This window comes from Siniperca chuatsi, linkage group LG7 (assembly GCF_020085105.1).
Source record: "Siniperca chuatsi isolate FFG_IHB_CAS linkage group LG7, ASM2008510v1, whole genome shotgun sequence".
NCBI classification, from domain to species: domain Eukaryota; kingdom Metazoa; phylum Chordata; class Actinopteri; order Centrarchiformes; family Sinipercidae; genus Siniperca; species Siniperca chuatsi.
The window spans coordinates 11,801,226-11,823,909 of record NC_058048.1 but is presented as its reverse complement, the minus strand read 5'-3'; the positions used below and the strand labels follow the sequence as shown (position 1 = coordinate 11,823,909).

Genomic DNA, 22,684 nt, shown 5'->3' with positions numbered 1-22,684 from the left:
AAATGTGAATATGTTTCTTTCTTTTCTTGGTCCCCAGAAATTATTGTTTGGTCTCCGGAAATCTCACCAAATAATACTGTGTTGAAATGCAAAATGTATCAAATCAATGTATGAGATGTTACCACAAATAGAGGTGGAATTATACCAAAACCCCACTTATTAATTATAATAAGATAATTTCAAGATCTATGCCATGAGAATTTTTTATCAAAGGCTGAGTAGAAGTAAAAATGTTCTTTCCAAATCACATGATCTTAGTTAGAGTTGTTAATTATATGAGGTGTAAATTGGCAAATGCTTTTTGAATAATGAGGAATCTTTCATGGAGAACTGAATCTCAAGAGGGACCAAATGAGCAAAGAACTGTATCATTGGCATACATATGAATGTAGGAGGACTGATTTCTGATTGCATGTGTTGTTATTTATGTAAATGGCAAGGAGCTTTGTCTATACTCTGGGTGACAGGGAGTAGGCGTGGCACCCAATGTTCCAGTTGTACTCACTGCCCCCAATTAGATACACACTTGTAGTTGAAGTCCAAACCATCCACCATCACAGAGTAGTGGTGTATCATACAGTTAAGAAGTTTGGTAATACAACCATAACAGAACAAAAACCAGACTGCATGCAAGATAGGTTAAGCTTAGGATACACCTGAAGACCAGCTGAAACCTACAAAGACTGGTCAAACCACACATGTTGACTTATTGTACACAAGATTGAAAGAGTTGGAGGTGAGTGAACTTAAAAGTAAAACAAAGTTAACTTCAGGTTAGGTAAAGCTGTTTATTTACCGGTATGTCTCCCTCGGGCAACACACAAGTGACGTCAGTCGCAAATATCAAAGAAAAATTCTTTATGAGAACGCCTGGCAGCGACTGGATCTAAAGACTTGAGATTAGAATCTTGAAATATCACACATAGCACACATACAGACAAAGAGAGTTCATTATTACAATTCACGTACCTATTGATAGCTCCTCTTCCATTTTCACAGCTAAAGGAGGATTATGGATGACATTTAAGAAATGTGATGGGATACACTGCGTATCTTGATGTAAACGAGTTGATTCATGGTCACCAGAGATGGGGGTAGTGGACATAAAAAGTGGAGCATCCTCATGTGTTGGAGTTGACCTATGTATAGAATATGCATCTGAAGGGGACTCGTTAAATAGAGATGAACTGGACAGGGTTTTTACAGGTGAACTTGGCTCCAGATTTTTCAGTGGTGGGTTTGGACTGGAAGACACAGGTGACAGAGGCAGCTGGAGTTCATTATCTGATAGGAGAGACTCTGGGTCACAGAGGGAATGTTGAGATTGCCTTGGGGACTCCAGATTGCTTGGGGCTGACTGGGAAAGCTTCAGTGATGAGGAAGATTGGCGTTGTTCTTGTAACAGAGATGATGTTGAGGCTTTTTGTAATGGGGTTGATTGGTAAACTTTGGGCAATAAGGCTGACTCAGTGGAGCTTGATGGTGAGACTGTGAATGTAGACCTAAGAGAGAAGGATATGGATGGAGAAGGGGAGAGATGCTCTTCTGGGATTGGGGGTCTAGTGCTAGCCAAAGGAGAGGCGTGTGAGGATTTAGAGATCTCAGTTTGGGAATGTGGTAATGAGGGACAGGACAAAAGTTGTGATGATCCATGGTCAGGTATTGATTTATGTACAGTTGGGGAGCAATCAGGCTTTTGTGACGTTGAGGTTGGTGTCTTGATTGATGTCTTTGAAGACCTTGGAGTCTCAGCAGTGGGGCATGCTGATGGCTTGATTTTAGAGGACAAAGCTGTGCAGAAGATAACACAAATAACAATAAGAATATTAGTTGCTTTTGCAGGTACAGTGGTGTGAAAAAGGGTTTTCCCCCTTCCTGATTTCTTATTTTTTTGCATGTCAGCAAACAAATTTAAATATTGGTCAAAGATAACACAAGTAAACAAAAAATGCAGTTTTTAAATAGGTTGTTATTATTAAGGAAAAACAAAATCCAAACCTACATGGCCCTGTGTGAAATAGTGATTGCCCCCTAAACCTAATAACTGGTTGGGCCACCCTTAGCAGCAACAACTGGAATCAAGCATTTATGATAACTTGCAATGAGTCTTTTACAGCGCTGTGGAGGAATTTTGGCCCACTCATCTTTGCAGAATTGTTGTATTTCAGCCACATTGGAGGGTTTTTAACCATGAACTGACTTTTTAAGGTCATGCCACAGCATCTCAATAGGATTCAGGTCAGGACTTTGACTAGGCCACTCCAAAGTCTTCATTTTGTTCTTCTTCAGCCATTCAGAGGTGGACTTGCTGGGGTGTTTTGGATCATTGTCCTGCTGCAGAACCCAAGTTCGCTTCAGCTTGAGGTCACGAACAGATGGCCGGACATTCTCCTTCAGGAGTTTTTGGTAGACAGCAGAATTCATGGTTCCATTTATCATAGCAAGTCTTCCAGGTCCTGAAGCAGCAAAACAGCCCCAGACCATCACACTACCACCACCATATTTTACTGTTGGTATGATGTTCTTTTTTTGAAATGCGGTGTTACTTTTACGCCAGATGTAATGGGACACACAAAAGACACAAAAGTTCAACTTTTGTCTCGTCAGTCCACAGAGTATTTTCCCAAAAGTCTTAGGGATCATCAAGATGTTTTCTGGCAAAAATGAGACGAGCCTTAGTGTTCTTTTTGCTCAGCAGTGGTTTTTGTCTTGGAACTCTGCCATGCAGGCCATTTTTGCCCAGTCTCTTTCTTATGAGGGAGTCATGAACACTGACCTTAACTGAGGCAAGTGAGGCCTGCAGTTCTTTGGATGTTGTTGTGGGGTCTTTTGAGACCTCTTAGATGAGTCATCGCTGCACTCTTGGGGTAATTTCGGTCGGCCGGCCACTCCTAGGAAGGTTCACCACTGTTCCATGTTTTCGCCATTTGTGGATAATGGCTCTCACTGTGATTCGCTGGAGTCCCAAAGCTTTAGAAATGGCTTTATAACCTTTTCCAGACTGATAGATCTCAATTACTTTCTTTCTCATTTGTTCCAGAATTTCTCTGGATCTCGACATGCTGTCTATCTTTTGACGATCTTTTGGTCTACTTCACTTTGTCAGGCAGGTCCTATTTAAGTGATTTCTTGATTGAGAACAGGTGTGGCAGTAATCAGGCCTGGGTGTGGCTAGGGAAATTGAACTCAGGTGTGATAAACCAGTTAAGTTATGTTTTAACAGGTGGGGCAATCTCTATTTCACACAAGGCCATGTAGGTTTGGATTTTGTTTTCCCTTAATAATAACCTTCATTTAAAAACTGCATTTTGTGTTTACTTGTGTTATCTTTGACTAATATATAATTTAATGATCTGAAACATTTAAGTGTGACAAACATGCAAAAACATTAGAAATCAGGAAGGGGGCAAACACTTTTTCACACCACTGTATGTGGTCACAATTGTTTCATTTAAAAAACACGTACACTCAAGGGAGTTTTTCACTGGTATAGGGATTAATAGGTTTGTCCTTCATTAAGGCTACAATACAAGCCTTAAGTGCTCAATACTGATTTACCACTAACATTGAAATTTTTATCTCCGCCAGGTATAAGCCTGGAGGGGGTCATGCGTTTGGTCATATGTGTGTGTGTGTGTGTGTGTGTGTGTGTGTGTGTGTGTGTGAGTGTCTGCAGCTAATCTTGCATACTACTGAACCCATCAGCTTAACATTTTTTGTGCACTTTATGACTGTTTGCTCAAAGACCTCTCATGGTTGTGGTGATTCACAATTTTTGAAAAACCTATTTTATTGACTGAGCCTATCGTAAAGCTTAGACTTTCATCTTTTCAGCAGTATTCGCCATTTTACGATATGCATTATGACCATATAGCAAAAGGCATTTCTGGCAATCGGCTAGGCTAAAAACAAGGCTTACCTAGTTTCATTATATTTTGGCCAATATTCAATACATGTGCTCAAATCACCTTTCACAACTGAACTTCATGTGTAAAAGACAACAATGTTCTAACGCCTGGGATGTTCATGGCAAAACTGAGGCCACATTGACCAAAGTCTGCTGGTTGATAGAGTATATTTCATACGTCTAACTTACTGTAAAATGGACACTTTACAGCCACAGTCAATTAATTTATTTGAGTTTTCAGCTTCACCACAGTTATTTTTTAGGCTCTGAATTTTCTATTGACATTGCAGCCAGCCACATACCTCTTTCAGCCATCTATTTTTTTACATTCCCAAATATTAGATTGAGGAATACATAATACAATAATTCTTATTTTGATCTGAACTCCTAAAAAGCAAAACAGGAGTTAAAATTCCCAATAAAAATACCTTTGTAAAACGTTAGGTCATGGTGTCGTAGAAAAGGTTTCAGTCGTAGTCATCTGGACACTGTTTTCAGAATCAAGACATTTCGGCTCCCATCCGGAAGTCATTCTCAATTGTGACCTACACCCATGACCTACACACCATGTAGGTCATGGTGTGTTTCCCACTTTCAACCCTACATAATTTCCATCATTTCTATAATTTCAGTATGATAAAACTATTAAATAACCGTTCAATACACTGGGAATCCCTATGTTTTCAAATTCACTGACTTAAAACCATTATTTAACCGAGTGAGCCTCAAACATGTATTTGTGCAAGAATAGGATTCATTTCAGGATATGTTTGCATTTTTGCATGTAACAAATCAGCTTTATGTTTAAACAGTGCACCTTTACACCGTTTAGTGGTATTCCTTAAACCTGATCCAAAAATGGGCTCAAGACTGCACCAATCTGACATTACATCTGCTTTTTATAGAGAAAACTGTAGAGAAAGCATTTCCCTTTTACTCAAACAAACAGCTTACATCTCATTGAGTGCTCTGCTTGTGAAGTCTGAGGCTTAGATAGATGGAGCTTTTGAGCTGCTTTCGGTTGTGCTGGTGCTCTAGACTGCCTGGATGGTTGTGTTGGACTCGAAGAAGAGCGGCTGACTCTTGAGGACCCACCACTGGTTAAGGCTGTTAGGGGCACCAGTGTTCTTCCCTTACTGGGGACCTGCTGAACAGAGGGAACCCTGTGTGGGGAATAGAAGACTTTGTGAGATAGTCTATTGCTACCTGTTAATGGCTACACGTAAATTTCCTGGCACTTGACATTGTTATACTTAAAAGTACTATCAACCTTGTGAAATATTCAACAGATTTTCCTTTAATAACAGAATTACTTATTGAATACTGACTGAATGTTAATCCATGCTAGTAATGTTGTGATGTTTACCCTCCAAACCTCGACTATTGACACCAACAACACTGCTCTTTCTTTTGTGTCAAAATGTTCATACCAAGATATATCATATAAATCTTAATTTCCTTTATCTCGAAAGAAAAATAATCGAATTGTTTACCAGAAATGACTCCTCAACCATGACACAAATTTTAGTTTGTCAACTCATGACTCATCTATTTATTTATTTCAGCTACAAATTTCCCTCCCAATAGACATCTACTGTAAAATCATGTTGGATGTTGGATCTTATGGTGCATCATAGGAAATCCCCTCCCATTAGAAAGTATCAATTAAGAAAGTTTGTTTTTTTATGTATCTATAACACACACCAATTCATACTGTGTAACACAGACATATAATTATGTCACATGTACTGAGTGAGAAATGCATTAAAGTGCCTCCTCAGGTCACGTAATGCAGCGAAACTAGGCAGAACCCAGGCTCAGAGCTCCCACATATGTTTTTACTAATTTCATCCAAAAAGGAATTATTTTCATCCTAACTGTGAACTAAACTGGAATTTAAAACCTCTATCACTTTTCTGGGTTTGCGAATAAGCGAGGCTGAAAACCAAATCAGGGCGTGCCCACCATTCATTCACCCTGGCCCTCCTCCTGAGTCCAACCCGCGACCCCTACTCGTTTGATTTTTGAGGTACCAGGACAGGGTGATGGTGCTGTCAACATGTCAAAGGAAAAGGAAGCAATACTACACAATGGAGCAACACTGAAGTTTTTCCCGGACACAAGTGCTGGAGTGACCAAATGCAGAAAGGAGTTTGACCAGGTGAAGAAAGGACTGGTCTCCAAGAACATCATCTTTGCACTGTTTCACCCAGCTACCACGAGAATCTTCCATTACAGGAAAAGAAGATTTTTCAAAACACAGAAGTGGCTTCAATCCTCGATACACTAAAGCCGGTCGACGGGACAGAGACAGGCTACCTGGAGGCAATTTTGGCTAAAAGAATCCATACAGCTAACCCGGCCGATGTGGCCTTGAATCCGTCAGTTGACTAACTTACTGACTGCCTTTCATTTTCTTCATTTTGTCAAGCATTGGTAAATACTTGTGAGGTAAGAACACCACTTATTTTAATTTAAACAATGTACTGGCAGTGCTCTCGTAACCTTTTAATTAAGAGCGGGATTTAGGAACTTTTAATTCAGTTCTATTCCAATGCACACTATTTTCGTTACATTAATGAATAATGAAGGATGTTACATATCCTATTTGTCACAGAGTTGGATATTGAAGCCATTTTTAGTTTTTATTGAGCTCTTGCACCTGGGACCGTTTCAATGAGACAATTTATGTTTAGCAACACTGAGAATGTATCTCCACTGATGTCAGGGACTTGCTATGTAGGTTCCATAGCACTATGGGGAGAGGCTGTTTGTTTGTTAGTAATTGTTCTATTGTTTTATTTTCTGAGAGACCACTTTTATATTGTCATTCCACATTCAAAGGTATACTTAAGAGTTTTGATGCAGACTGTACATGGCTAATGTAGTAAAATTTATGTCCTTCAACGTAAATGGGCTTAGCAGTCCTGTTAAACGCAAACGAGTGCTTCAATATCTGAAAAAACTGAAAGCTGATATTGCTTTCATACAAAAGAAACATCAAACGGTGGAAGAGCACAAAAAGCTAAAGAGGGAATGGGTTGGGCAGATGTGTGCCTCGTCCTTCAACTCTAAAGCAAGAGGTACAGTGATAGGTATTCATGATCATAATACAAGGCAATATATATTCTGAATCATGGACCTTGCTTAAAATGTATGCACCCAACTATGATGACCATGCATTTATTCAAGACGTTTTTCTTAAGGTGGCAGAAAGCCAAGGAATGTTATTAATAGGGGGTTACTTTAACATTTGTTTAGATCCTGTTCTGAACAGGTCTTCAACCTCTGTAACAGCTTGCACTAAAGCAGCCAAACACACTATATAATTTATGAAAGACCTGAATTCATGTGGTATTTGGAGACAACCCCATCCTCAAGACAGGGACTATTCCTTTTACTCATGACCCATAACACTCATATACAAACTGATTATTTCCTTTTGTTTGCATAATTAACATATAGGGCTTTGGAGGCTGACTTATCTCTGACCACTCTCTCTCAATACGTATCCCAGATAGAGTCAGGGGGTATATAGATGGTGCTTAAACCAAACTCTCCTGAAACAGACTGAGTTCTGTCAATTTATAAGTGATCAAATCAAAAAATTTTGAGGAACTAATTGCCAAACTTCAGGGGGTGCCCGTTTCTGGGGCCAAATCATCTTCATACACAACTGGCCTCAAAAAGAAATACACAGCAGAATTTTCCCAACTGGAGAAGGAAATATCATCATTGGAACGAGAACACAAAAAGTCTAGCTGTAGAGAAATATACCATTCACTAGGGATGTGCGTGATTAGTTGACTAGTCGATTGCAACCATTGTTTAGTCAGCACCAGAAATACTAGTTGGTTAAACAAATTATTAATGTTTTATTAATGTACAACGCCAGTTAACTGTTGCGTCTAAGATATTACCCAGCCACTAAGTGGCAGACCCCTCCCCCCCGAGTCGAGTTAGTAACATACATTAATGGGATAAGAATGCATGCAGATCGGGAGGCAGAGGAGCAGAGAGATCATGTGAAGTCTCCGGGCAATCCTGATTCCACTGGAGAGGAGCTTGATAACTGAAGGCTCTGGCTCCCATTCTACTTTTGGAGACTCAAGTAACCCTGCATTCTGGGAGCACAGGTCGGGTAATCTTTAAGATACAATGGTGCCTGACCATTAAGAGCTTTGTAGTTAAGGAGAAGGATTTTAAATTCTATTCTGGATTTTACGGGGAGCCAGTAAAGAGAAGCTAATATTGAAGAAATATGATCGCGTTTCCTAGTTCTTGTCAGTACACATGTTGCAGCATTCTGGATCAACTGGAGAGTCTTAATAGACTTAGTCGGGCAGACTGATGATAAGGAATTGCATTAATCCAGCCTAGAAATAACAAATGCATAGAATAGTTTTTCTGCATCATTTTGAGACAGGATGTGTCTGATTTTTGCAATGTTACGTAGGTGAAAAAAGGCAGTTCTTGTTTGTTTCATGTGGGAGTTAAAGGACAAATCCCGATCAAAGATAACTGCGAGGTTCTTTACGGTGGTGCTGGAGGCCAGGGCAATGTCATCTAGAGTAACTATATCTTTAGATAATCTGGTCTCTAATGCTCAGAGCTTGCCAGAATCATTCTCTGCAGCTTTAGAAATGGCTTTATAACCTTTTCCAGACTGATAGATCTCAATTACTTTCTTTCTCATTTGTTCCAGAATTTCTCTGGATCTCGACATGCTGTCTATCTTTTGACGATCTTTTGGTCTACTTCACTTTGTCAGGCAGGTCCTATTTAAGTGATTTCTTGATTGAGAACAGGTGTGGCAGTAATCAGGCCTGGGTGTGGCTAGGGAAATTGAACACAGGTGTGATAAACCAGTAAAGTTATGTTTTAACAGGTGGGGCAATCTCTATTTCACACAAGGCCATGTAGGTTTGGATTTTGTTTTCCCTTAATAATAACCTTCATTTAAAAACTGCATTTTGTGTTTACTTGTGTTATCTTTGACTAATATATAATTTAATGATCTGAAACATTTAAGTGTGACAAACATGCAAAAACATTAGAAATCAGGAAGGGGGCAAACACTTTTTCACACCACTGTATGTGGTCACAATTGTTTCATTTAAAAAACACGTACACTCAAGGGAGTTTTTCACTGGTATAGGGATTAATAGGTTTGTCCTTCATTAAGGCTACAATACAAGCCTTAAGTGCTCAATACTGATTTACCACTAACATTGAAATTTTTATCTCCGCCAGGTATAAGCCTGGAGGGGGTCATGCGTTTGGTCATATGTGTGTGTGTGTGTGTGTGTGTGTGTATGTGAGTGTCTGCAGCTAATCTTGCATACTACTGAACCCATCAGCTTAACATTTTTTGTGCACTTTATGACTGTTTGCTCAAAGACCTCTCATGGTTGTGGTGATTCACAATTTTTGAAAAACCTATTTTATTGACTGAGCCTATCGTAAAGCTTAGACTTTCATCTTTTCAGCAGTATTCGCCATTTTACGATATGCATTATGACCATATAGCAAAAGGCATTTCCGGCAATCGGCTAGGCTAAAAACAAGGCTTACCTAGTTTCATTATATTTTGGCCAATATTCAATACATGTGCTCAAATCACCTTTCACAACTGAACTTCATGTGTAAAAGACAACAATGTTCTAACACCTGGGATGTTCATGGCAAAACTGAGGCCACATTGACCAAAGTCTGCTGGTTGATAGAGTATATTTCATACGTCTAACTTACTGTAAAATGGACACTTTACAGCCACAGTCAATCATTACCACACAAAAAACAAAGGGCCTCTTAAATGCTCATCATATTGGCTAATCCCCCTCCTTAATTCGGATTATACATTTATTTCCAAAGCATGGGCCATTAGACTGGGGCAATATCTACCTACCCTAATAAATACAGACCAAACTGGTTTTGTACTAAATTGATCCTCTACTAACAACCTGCATAGATTATTTAACGTAATACATATGACAAACACAAGTGGCAATCATAGCATTGCGGTGTCATTGGTTGGCCTTTAATAGGCTGGAATGGCCATATCTTTTTCAAGTCCTCTCCAGATTTTATTTCAGCACTTCATTGATTGGGTTAAGACACTATACTTTAAGCCGAAAGCCAAGATCAGTTGCAATGATATTACACCGCCCATGTTTCCTCTCTTTTGAGGCAGCAGGCAAGGTTACTCTCTGAGTCCTCTTCTCTTCGTTCTAGCCATAGAGCCTTTAGTGGAGGCTATTAGAACAGACCCTAAAATCAGGGTCCTTCAAGTGGGTCAGGTAACACATAAGATATGTTTATTTGCAGATGATATCTATTTGTTCCTTACCGACCCAGCTGGCTCTCTCAGCAGACTCACATTGTTGGATCGGTATAGCTCATTTTCAGGATATAAGATTAATATGGACAAGAGCAAAATACTCCCTTTGAACAATCTCAAATACAATAGATTTGAACAGACTGCTCCCTTCAGGTGGTCGCCACGGGTTCAAGTATTTAGGAGTAACACTGGACAATGACATAAATAATCTCTATAAATTGAATTATTTTATCTTAATTCAAACCTGATCAGGTGGATAGACCTACCCTTATCATTACTGGGAAGAATCTGTTGTATCAAAATGAATGTCTCACCATGGTTATTGTATTTATTTCAGTCTTTGCCTATACCTCTACCGGGGTCCTTTTTAAAACACTGGATAAGATGGTAAGGAAATTTATTTGGAACCACAAGACTCCAAGAGTAGAACGCGACAAATTGACATGGGATTACAACCTTGGAGACCTTTGTATCCCCAACTTCAAAATGTAGTACAGGACATCACAAATTTGATTTGTTTCATCTTTGTTTGAACATGATTCAGCCCCCTCCTGGATCCAAATAGAATTATTTGAACTGGGTAAAACCATTGCATGCAATAATATACACAAATGGAATTCCAAAAATATCACAGTTAAAACAAAGAATCCCCTTACAATACATTTAGTGAAAAACTGGTGTGAAATTCGTAAATTCTTTAGTCAACAAACAGACTTGTCACCTATGGCAAAACACGCTCCTTCCAGAGGTTTTTGATAGCAAGATATTCAAACCCTGGCATGAAAAAGGAATAACTCATTTAGAGAAATGCTATACAGGGAGGACTATCATTTGAGCAGTTAACCTACAAACTTTCTAATAAGCACATTTTTTATCTCCAACTGTGGGAGAAAAACTTGGGGTGACATAAAGGTTATGGGTGTAATAGAATTTATGAGGGGTGCAATAGAATTCATGGTAAGTTGGTCTAATAATAGTTTGTTGTAAAGGTGGCTTCAGGCCCTCCTCGAGCCCTGTGAATATGTTGTTTTGGGTTATGGGGCACTAGATGTTCCTAACTTATGATAGGAGTGTCCCAGAAGTCTCTGTTGTTTTCGTACTGATAACTTGGGGTGTCTCTTTCTGTGTCTTATCTTTAGATGATGTAACCTGTAAGTACTCTACCTTTTGGATGAAGTTAAGTTCTGTGTAGGCTGTGCCCGGTGTACACTGCCACAGTGCTTCTCTGTCAAAAGATTTGTTTGTAATAAATATATATTCATGTAAGGCCAAATTGAACATACCAGTTTTGTGGATAGCTTGTAATTATTTAGCTGACTATTTAGGCACCAATTTGAGTTCATGGGGAATATCCTTACACACTTCTCGTGCAGAAGCACAGAACCCAATCTAACAGAGAAAGTGGGGGAAATATGAAGGTGTACTAAGATGAACAGGTGAGGAACCCATAGTACAGCCATAATACAAGATCCCAAATTCAGAATTTACAACTCACGGAGCCTCGAGTTACATTGAATATATGAGCCGTGTTATGTTGTGATTGTCAATGTGTTGCTGCCTTTAATCTAACCATTTTCAGGAACATAGGAGAGTGCCTCAATTGCATTTGTTTTATGTTTTCATCCTTCACCTCTGATTTGTAAGTAAAAGAAGGCTTCTATAGATTGGAGTCCAACAGTTTCAAGACTCAAAAGCCTTGAGATTTTAAAAGTCCAAATGCTCCTGAAACAAATAGAGATAAAGGGAATACTTCGGGAGAGACAGAAAGTTAAAAAATCCACTAATTCAATCAGGTATTCTACTCCTGCTGATACTGTATTATTGCAAAACAAATAGAAGAGTATTTTGTAAATTAAACAACCACAGCCTAGTGGTGTGTTCTTTTTCCTTCATATGTGTTTGTTTTACTTATTGTTGGTTATTTTTTGTGTAATTAGCTGAGTTAGTTTTGTACTGTTTTTCTGTTTAATTGTAAAAAGGTTTATTGAGAAAGGTGTTTGTATTGATAATAATCAGTTGTATGCACTGGCTGCAAATGTTCGTCTATAGAAAAGAAGTTTATTGTTATTACTGAGACTCAAGGTTGATTCATTGGGGTATATGTTAAAATGTTGATGGACTTTATTTCAAAGACGAAACGTATTCTTTAATATTATCATACAACACTATAATCATCAATAGGCGCTTCCCTTTTAAAAATTGTAACACAGTAACGTTTACTCAAAGTACATTTAATTGACCTTCCCTGTCCATTCTTCTTCTGAGTACAATTTTACATTGGTAATATTTTATCTAGGAGTAAAATATTCCAGTACCTTATCCAGAATGGACACAGGTAAAAGTCAAAAACATGATGAAGGTTTGTGTTCAGAAATTAAGAAATAAACACGTTAAGTGCCCAAACGAAAAAGCCCTGTTGATTAAACATTCCAAAATAGAGCTGATAAGATTTACTACCCTGGCCAGAACATCAAGCCTTTGTGATGTAAAATTCTGAGGTGGTTCACAGCCTCATCCAAACTTATAAGCTGCAGTAGTATTTATTGAATGTGTGTGTTTGATGTTTTAATGTGCATGCTGTAAATATGGGTAATAGTCACAGCACAACAGAGGCTAAAATTAATCTGTAGTTAATTGACCAAAAGAAAAGATTAATAGTAAAAATTCACCACAGGGTGATAAGAATAAAGACGTAAAGCAAAATCATCCGCTGCTATCAGGCACTCAGGACTACAAAGTCAGAATGTCCCTGATCTCATATCGCAATACAACTCAGGTTATCGCCGTTGTGGTGTGGATGAACATAACAAACGCTGTGTGTGGGTGTCTGATCAGTTAAGGGATGTCATAGAAAAAAGCGCTAAACATGTAATTGCATGTCCCATGATGCAGGCTGAATTGCAAACCAGAGCAGCAGTGATGATGAAAATAAGACGTTGTGCTACTGATAACAGACAGACAGCTGATTTTAGTGTTGTCACTGAGTGTTTCCAAAGATCAGAAGAATCACTTTATGATTATTTATGAGCACACTTTATCAAAAGATTCCAGGAAGTGTGGAAATGCAGGCATAAAAATGGAGCAATGTGAACCACTACCAGTACAAACCCTAATGAATTGCTTATTGCCCAGTATAGCCACTTTCCTTGAAATCAACGATTTCGCTTTACAGACAAAAACATTTTCAGAGGCCAAAGCATAGACTTGAAGTCTTGGAGACCAGCAGTGTGTTTCGGACGACAGTTAGAACCCCTCGGAGAGGTGCTCAACAGAAAACACACACACCCAGGGACAGGAGAAGAGATAAGTGTCATAGATGTGGAAGAACTGGACATTGGAGAAGAGACTGTAGGGTCAGGAATGATTTTACACATAGAGGTAAATATGTAAAGCAATTGGTCTAAAATGTTGCAGAAAACTGCACCAAATAGACAATTTCTGTCACACCAGGCCTGACCCGTACAGAAATCATAACAATACGTATTGATGTCAAGCAGAAATCAGTATTACTTCTGTGTTGCTAGCAAAGTAATATTGCCTAATCCACCTGAGCTACAATGCTGGCTGGCAGTATAGTTACTCTTTATGCAGTTGGTAAATGTGTAAATTTGCATACTTGTTGTTGGAGTTCCATTGATAGAGCGTGTATGAAAGACTGTATCAAGCAGATAGCAAAATCTATTCCATTGAGCTATAATGAGCCTTTAGTAGAGATGCTTTGTGTAATTTGACTGACTGTGAGCTTTCATGACACTTCCAATCTGGCTTTGAAAATGATGCTCGACTATGCAAACACCAGAAATATGACTGTTGGGTGTGTCAACAACTACCAACTTCAACTCACTTGCCAATGTTAACTGCAGTTCCTTTCACTGCACTGGACTGGAAAATGTATGACTGGTATGATTTGGCTGGAGAGTTCAATGAAACTAACGAAGATTATTATTTTCCAGGACATCACTCATCTCCCCTCCCAGACTCATAGAGAGAATTAGTTGATTTTGTCATATCCAGGTTAATCAGTATTGTTGACCTCCAGGTGTCAATATCTCCAGTGTACAGGAGTTTCCACACACAATACAGAGCTGTTAATCTATGACAGAACCAAATAATTGTGAAATAACAAGTGTGGCTCATATGCTAAAAAGTCATTTGAATTAAGCCCGTCCAGGAGCAGAGATCTTAGTCTATAACTTCTATAAAAGTAACTCTGCTCAACTGTACTATCTTTGTAGGAATCTTAAATGACCTTAGAGATTTTTCAATATCCTATTCAATGCTAGAATGTTCATAAATTATAGTTAGAATACTTTTGCATTAATTCTGATCTAACCCCTACATGGCTCATGCACAGTCCAATATTGATAAATTTAGGAACTAATAATTGTTTCAAAGTCACCAAAATGAATGTAACTTCTTTAATCGTCCATCTATAAATGTGTTTAAAAGGATACACTGTAGCTGATTTAGTCCAGGAAGTGGTACAAGGTTCAGCTTAATTGCATTAAGTACATAGATTGTATCCAACAGGTGACCTAATGGAATTATTGGGGCCTCGGGGATCCTTTATTGCACTTTTTTTTTTGTGACAGTAATAATAGTAGAAATGATGATGTGCCCGAGTATCTGCTATTATTAAATAAATTGTTAAAAAGACTACTAACATTATGGCTAAGCCAATCCTAAACCCAGAAAATACTGACAGTTCTCCTGATCAGAATAAAACCCTACCTACCTCTCATCTCGTAAGGCACAATTCAGATGCTGATTCAGATTCTGCCAATAAAGGTTATCACCTAGTTGAGTTGTTCAACATCAGACAGTAGTTTGACAATAGAAGGTTTGATCTATGGAAAACCCTTAGCTATTGGTAAATTAATGGGGAACCGAGGAGGATGCAGTTGCATGATCTAATTAGTAATCACATTAAGTGTGGTACCTATACTTAATTTATCACATTTAATAATGAATTTGATTAATTGTTCAGCTGGATCATACAGTTGAGTGAATAGTATGTTTTTGTATGGACATAGGAGGACCCTTATCTTCTTTATTATTATTATTTTTCATTCTATTTTACAATGATTGTATTTCTTTTATGTTGTGTGAAAATAACTGTAATCAAGTCAGAATGTCACCTTTAAAATTTGAATTGAACTATCTTGTGTTTGTAATTCTAGTTAATCAATTGAGTGCTTTTAGGATTTTTCCTCTAATTGCCACATTTTTCCTTCCAGCACTGTATAGCTGGTGTAGCTAGTCTAGCATGAGTCTTTTACCCTTTTCCTGGCATGTCCAGTTGAAATAGGTTACGGGATGGGGGGTTTTGGCTCAGGTGAGCATGCGGTTTGTGGTCTCTGTCAGGTGTGTTGACACTTGGTAACTCTTCCTTTGGAACTTGAGATGGAGACAGTCTCTATGTGTGTCTCATCTTTAGATGATGTAACCTGTAAACCACCACCCACTGCTCTGGTATAAGAAGTGTACCTTTTAGATGCAAAGTTAAGTTCTGTGTAGGCTGTGCCCTGTGTACACGCTGTCACATTGCTTCTCTGTCAACAGATTTGTTTGTAATAAACATATATTCATGTAATCGAGTTATTCCTTTAATCAATTGAGGACATCTCTTCAGTACCAGTTTTTTTTCAACACCAGCTAAGGAATTTCCTTAGGAATACCCTTGGTGATCAAATGTCTTTGCCAGATGTATTCAGTGTTGAACAATTGCTCTGTGTCAAGACAGTGTTTGTGCAACCAGGTTCAGAATTATTCACTACAATTTTCTTCACCAGTTCTATCTCACTTCACAGCAGCTACATAAATACAACAGTGTAATATCTGACGTGTTTTAGATGTGGAACAACAGAAGGTACTTTTTTTACATGCTACTTGACTATGTGTGAAACTACGGCACTTTTGGAATGACATGTGTGATCCCATTTCCTCTATTACAGGGGTCTCCTTTCCGTTAGAATTATGTTTACTTGGTAACTTCACTTATCTTAATCTCAATAGCAATACTGTCGTTAAATTCAGAGATTGCACTTGTTGCAAGAAAATGTGTAGCTTTAACATGGAAATCAGAGTGCCCTCTGTCCTTGTCAAAATTTGTCAAAAATTTCTCAGAAATGAATACATGCATACCTTCGGAGAAAATAACATATGTTCTGAGAAACAGATATAACCAGTTCATCGAGATATGGCAACCCTATATTGACTACATGGACACTCAATTTGCAATTGATTGACCCAGACTTGATGTAGAGTCATTACTTTAGCTGTAATAGTATGTCCTGTGGGTACTCAGCTATGTAAAGTATCTCATGTTTTGTTATGTATTATATTTTGTTTTTATTTACTTGACCCTTGTTGATGATGTGAATTTGTAACAGGGATGGGACTGGTGGAGTGGGTCATCAAATTCTGTATTGTCATTCTGTTGTTTAAATTTGATTTAAAATTGATATTCTTTTGGTATGGGGTAAGCAGGCCTTGAACTCACACCTATTTCTCAGAGGTAAAGATTTTTACTGTGGTATAAAATTTTGACTGTTTTGCTGAAAAAGTGATGAACAAGATTTGGTCGATAATAAATGGGAGATACCGTCAACCTTGTTTAGTAAATCAACAGTTTTCAGATTTTTCTGTAGAATTCTCTTGTCTGTAGATGAAAAGACTTGTTATCTCTTACAGTCTACATATTAAGACAGATATAGCCAGTTTTCATACAGGCCAGTGTGAATGTGGTAGACACCTGTGAGGTCACAGTAGATACTTTATATTTTTTAATTGAGGCTCACTTTCTGTTGTTGTCTGTCCTTTGTTCAGAAACAAAAACTCCATTGATGTCTCTGTCTCTCTGTAGAAAACAAAAGAGAACAGTGTTGTCACACATGAATGAGACAAAGAGCGAGCAATGGAAAGAAAGAATGTACTGGTGTCTATGAAGCCGTGTGTGCAGGTTGACTTGTTAAAATAAAATGCTTCAGTCACTCTCACCTCATCCAGGACTTCTATGATGAGGCACGATTCAGGTGTAGGAATCTGAGGGTCAGTCCTGTCCCTGCTGACAGGGACTGCAAACAATGATGCACAGTAGCGACGAAAATCCTCCTCCTGAGCTTTAAACGCGCACACACACACACACACACACACACACACAACACACACAAATCAAGACAGGGCAAGAAGAAAGAGAGTCATGTAATGTGTTGTAATGTAAGAGACTCAGGGCATTTATTTATTTTTTGTTTGTTTGTTTCTGTGGCTGCTGCCAATTTTTTCCAGTTATCTATTTAAGGTTTTTTTCTGAGCTACTGTAAGGAGAACACAGAAAGGGGAGTCACAGAAATTAAATTATTTTATCACGTATAGATGATAGATTTGTTTTTTAATGACGAAATGATAATTGATTCAAGAAGTCATTCAACATTTGCATTGACAGCACTGAATGGTGACCCAGTGCAAATTTGAATGACAAATGATGGTCTTTGGAATCTCCTTTTCTTTTCCTTGATTTGTAGTTTTTTCAGTCTGTCTTTCTAGCGTTGTTTTACCACTGCAAGTTACCTGTCTGTGCCACCTCCCTATTTCTTTCTCTCATACTAACAATCCTTCTATCACATCACCACATGGGTCTGACAGCTCAGGAAAATGAGAATTTAAAACAAGGGAGAGCTCCCCACATGATGCCAGAAAACAGCTTTTATTATTCATGGGCACACACCTAGCCCACCCTTTCATATTCAAAGACAGGAGAGGAGGAGAAACTCTGCAACCTGTTGTAATTGGCATGCGTTTGAAAAGTTTGAAGCAGGTGGAAGGAATAGTTTATCAGCTGCTGAACAGCTCTACATTTCCCAAAGACACTGCTGTCTTCCTCACATCTGCATATCACTGAAACAATGGAATATCAATTATTAAACTGTGAGGAGAGAGAAATGAAAGTCATGATGTGAATAACTGTGCTTTTAGTATACAAGGATGGGTATATTTAAGAGCTAAAGTAAAATAACCACTAACTATGAATGGTTTGAGAAAGCTACAGAGATGTGAGGGAACAATGACTTGTGTGACTCTCTAACTCTAACTTGCTTCAATCACATGATAAGAGGGAATGTGAGTGAATGTGCAAGTTGCTTAGGTCTACTTTTTTCAGATATGTGAAGATCTTCCTATTTGTCTTTGTAGGAAACAGTCAAAACTAAATATAGTTTGAATTTTTACAGTCCTGTTCATTAAATTGTATGTGTAGATTAGATTACATTTACTTTATTAATCCCCATGGGGAAATTTTTTTTTCACTCAATTTTTTGCACACATAGGCCCAAAATACAACTAAACACAGGTCATGTTCTAGGTCATACTGGTAGAATGCGGGGAGAACCAGAATGCGGGAAGAGAGAGAGTGATTTGTATGTTTGGAATGGGATTTATAAAAGTTCAACCCATGGTTGAATGGCAGTCATTATTAAATATGCTAGGGCAGGGAGAGCAAGAAGTGGGAAAAGTACAAAGCTGCCTTTTTATAAAAGTTGTAATACTTAGGAGACAGGCACCGTTTCAAGCTGTATAGTGTTACTTTAGACTGTTGTTAAGGCAGATTTATTAGATCACGCACAGTGGAGAGCTGCAAGAGATATTGTTTATTTATAATGTGCACCTTAGTCCTTTAAGGACACTCCAGTTACTAAGAAATATTAGTCAAAACTCCAATTTACTGTGTCAAATTTGTGTGGTTGCCTTGCCGCATATTAAACGTGTCTTTGGGGAGCACAGGGAACCATTTTGACCTTGAAGATTTTGAAAAAAACAACTATTTTAGATAGACAGCTATGGGGAAGGAGGCAAGCAAGGACTTGCAGATCCTAACAAGGTAGAGATTGGAGTGAATTTTGATTGATGTGATGAGAGTCAGTTGACAGCCCCAGGGACCAGAGGTTTGGAAGGGGAGAGATAACCGTGGTCTACCCATCTCCTGACAGCCTCGACTGGGGGCCAGACAGCCAGGACACTCCCCTGACTGATGAGCTCCAGGCCCTGAGCTTCAGACTACAGGCCAACCCCCACCCCCCTCTATCGCCCCCATTCCTTACCCAGGCAGAGTGCAACCTGTCAGGCATGAGCCGCCTCTAACGGCCCTCTGCCCACACTATCACAGGCAGTGATTACCCGTCACACTGCCACGGATGGATGGGCAGGCATTGATACGTCTGACCCGCTGAGAGGGAGAGGTTTTTTACTTTTACTATTGTGTGTTTGTATATGTGTGTCTGATGTGCGTGTGTATATGTGTGTGTACGCAGGTCATCTGTCAAACTACTCTGTCCTTAGCTGTTTCTTTGTTTGAGCCTGTTTGGGTATGTACATCAGAAAGGTGGTGTGTACAGCAAGAGCACACAACTGTCAAGGCTGTATGTCAACATTCTATTTGTGTCAAAAGGTGCTCATGGACATACAGACGTGTGTGTGTACGTGTGGGTGTGCATGTGTGTGTATTACCTGTTAGGCTGCTTGTAGTCTCCTCCTCAGTGTTTGTGTTAGGTAGTGATTTTGAATCTGTACCAAAGGCCAACAAGTATGTTTCGATTGGTGTTCTGGAAACAAAAAAAATCATCTATAAATCAATAAATAAATACTAAATGAATAAAAATAATACATAGATCCATGGACTCTAGGCTAGACCACAGAAAAAAAACATAATATGGACTGAGTAACAAATGTCTTATTTTCATCTTTTCAGTCCCATGCTCCCTTTCCTTTACTCCCTTTTACTAAAACCTGAATGGCAGAATGGATAGATGGACGTATTGATGGATACATGCATACTTTCTGGTTTTGTTCTCTTGTCAGATAATTCTACTGTAGCCCCACCTAAAAAGCACACCCCTGTGTCCTTCACGTTATGCCTCTTTATTTCCTCCCTTACCTCTATTCCCGCCTTCCTAGTCTAATCTGGCCAATGTGCAAGGCCAGTGAGAGAGACTTTATGAGAAGCTCCAGGCTGCCCATAAAGGTGTGACTGGGGAAGTTACTTGTAGTTTATATCTTTTCTTCTTACTAAGTCCATATCCTTAAACCTGGCAATGTTTATCTTTTCTGTTTATTTAATGTACTCAGAGCATTATATTTAATCCTGTCCCTCACATCCCTTTTCTTATCACTTTGCTCCATTCATTCATTTCTTTTTTTCCTTACATACAGTACTTTACATGCCATAGGCCTCACTAGCCTGAGGCTGTTTGCATTTAGGCTTTTGCCAGAGTGCAGAAAAAAAAAGCATGTTGCTCTTCTGATCTACTCTGGTCTAGCAACGTTACCTCCTTTTGGATATACATGTTTGAATCCATCCTAACAGAGAATATATGTTATAAATAATATTGAATTATTTAAATTTATGAAAAAGGCACAAGATGGAACACAGGATAAAGAGACCTTCAACCAATTGAGCCTGGTTTAAACATCCACAGTGCAAAAACCAACCCTGGTGAAGTGTTCTTGAGGAAGGACTTTGAATCCCTATGAGCTGGAGGCAAGTTTCCCTACAGAAATTAATACAGTGGCAAATTATTTAAGTATGTTATTACAGTCTGACTACCAAGATGCCAGACAAATTATGGAACCGTAGTATTGAGTGAATGGGAGGTGATGCACTGCTGTGATGTATAAGACATGCTGTCTCAGCTTGTAAATGTTATTTATGGTACTTCATCAGAAACAATCCTTTATTTAGGTTTAAGCATTATTTAAACATCTCTTAGACTAATGGAAATACCCTTGTTTGATGCCCTCTGCAATAAAGCAAAGTAAAAGCAAGAGGGATTTGACAGAGCTGAGCCCTTGAATAGGACCATTATTGCTGCTATATTTGCCTTGTGGACAGCAGGTTAGCTCAATCAAATTTGACATTTGTGCCAAAAGTGCTTTATGGACGTCACCACATCTATCAGAGGTGATATTTCGACTGTTACTCCAACAATTCAAGCCTCTATTTCTGTAGTCGAAGCTAAAACGTTGGCTCTAAGTAAAGGTAAGGTCAAATTAGCTGCTTCAGACCAGTCAGACCTGTCTTTACTTCACAACACATTGACAGTTTATAGTTAGAAAAAATGCACAGCTCAGAAAGAAGTGTGAGGATCTACAGTCTCGCTGGAGAAAAAATTTAAAAGTATTTGGCATGACAGACATACAAGATGGAAACAATCCACTGGACATAACATTTTTGTTGATAGAGTTGTTTAGAAGCATCCTGGCATCTATGTATGCTCAAGTATGACATTTCCTCTAAAGGTTTTTCTCCTTTTCAACCTAATGGCTCTGCCCTTATTCTTCTCTTACACAGACATGGAGCGACATAATCACCCCATTGGAGTCATGTTCAATAAGCCAATTTTTTTTTTTGCAGGCAGTCCACCGTGTCTCATTGTGTATAGGCCTAATATGGCTCCCAGAGTAGTTATTTTTTACTTTGAGAAAGCCTTTCTATGTGTCTAATGTAAGCATATATGCTTGTAGATTACCTCTACTTTGAAGTGCTTAAAAAAAGTAACCATATGTCTTTTTTCTTGGATAAGAAATAACTAAAACATAATGTCACATTGGGCCAGATCTGGGTTTTTAAATTTGGCAGTACAAGTCGGGCGCAGCCAGGTCAGGTTTTACAGACGCAGGTAGGGGCCAGTTCAGATCGCAGTTCTATGCCTGCTCAGACTTATTTCAGAGTTTAGTACCTTGATCACAGATACTTAGACTCTGGCAGTTGATGGAAGGGCGACCATTCACTTACCCACACTGCCCAGCCAGCTCAGGAAATCAGACTGATGCCCCCCGGTCGCAAGCTTGCTTTCTGTAACCTGCAGGCCCCCCACAAATCTAACAAGGCGATAAGAGTTTATGACTCTAATACAGCTGAGCACTTTTTGCAAATTCTTTAAAACTCCTTCCCTCGTTCCTTCACTCTCTTTCGCATTATTATAGAAGCTTGTTAAAATTCAGCCTCCCACTCTTTCTTTCTGCCAGCCAGCCAGTCTCTCTGTCTCTCCATTAAGCTCTGCCACCATCACCGCTGCAGGCTTATTGCACTCTAGATTGGCTCTCTAGTCTATTCCACAGTTAAAGGCTGCTACAGCTGGGGACTTAGAGCATTCCAACTCAGGCAGTCAGCGGGCCTAAAACTGCACTCTGCTCTCCTCTACTCTCCTCTGGCCTGCTCTCCAGTGGGATACTCAGCCCAAAAGGAGCCGCTTAAATAAAGGGCTGTAATAATGGGACCTGCTGAAGCCAGGCCCTCAGGCAGTCTACAGCACAATAAGTGCTGAGAAACTGCTTTGTACACTGGTGGCTTATGTAGGCTGACTACAGAGAGACAGGAGAGGCATGTGCGGTGGCAAAAGAAGGTGTGTGTGTGTGTGTGTGTGTGTGTGTGATGTGAAAACTGT

The 22,684-nt window shown here is 39.0% G+C and overlaps 1 protein-coding gene across 2 annotated transcripts in view; it reads right to left on the bottom strand.

Annotated features, from left to right (window-relative positions):
* zbbx (zinc finger, B-box domain containing) overlaps positions 1-22,684 on the bottom strand; it is a 65,561-nt gene that overhangs the window by 14,413 nt on the left and 28,464 nt on the right. For both annotated transcript variants that reach the window (XM_044203757.1, XM_044203758.1), the window contains 5 exons: positions 19,749-19,843; positions 17,247-17,368; positions 17,048-17,106; positions 4,862-5,070; positions 970-1,791 (listed from right to left, as the gene is read on the bottom strand). In XM_044203757.1, the coding sequence (XP_044059692.1) occupies positions 970-1,791; positions 4,862-5,070; positions 17,048-17,106; positions 17,247-17,368; positions 19,749-19,843 (1,307 nt within the window). The remainder of the gene's footprint in view (positions 1-969; positions 1,792-4,861; positions 5,071-17,047; positions 17,107-17,246; positions 17,369-19,748; positions 19,844-22,684) is intronic.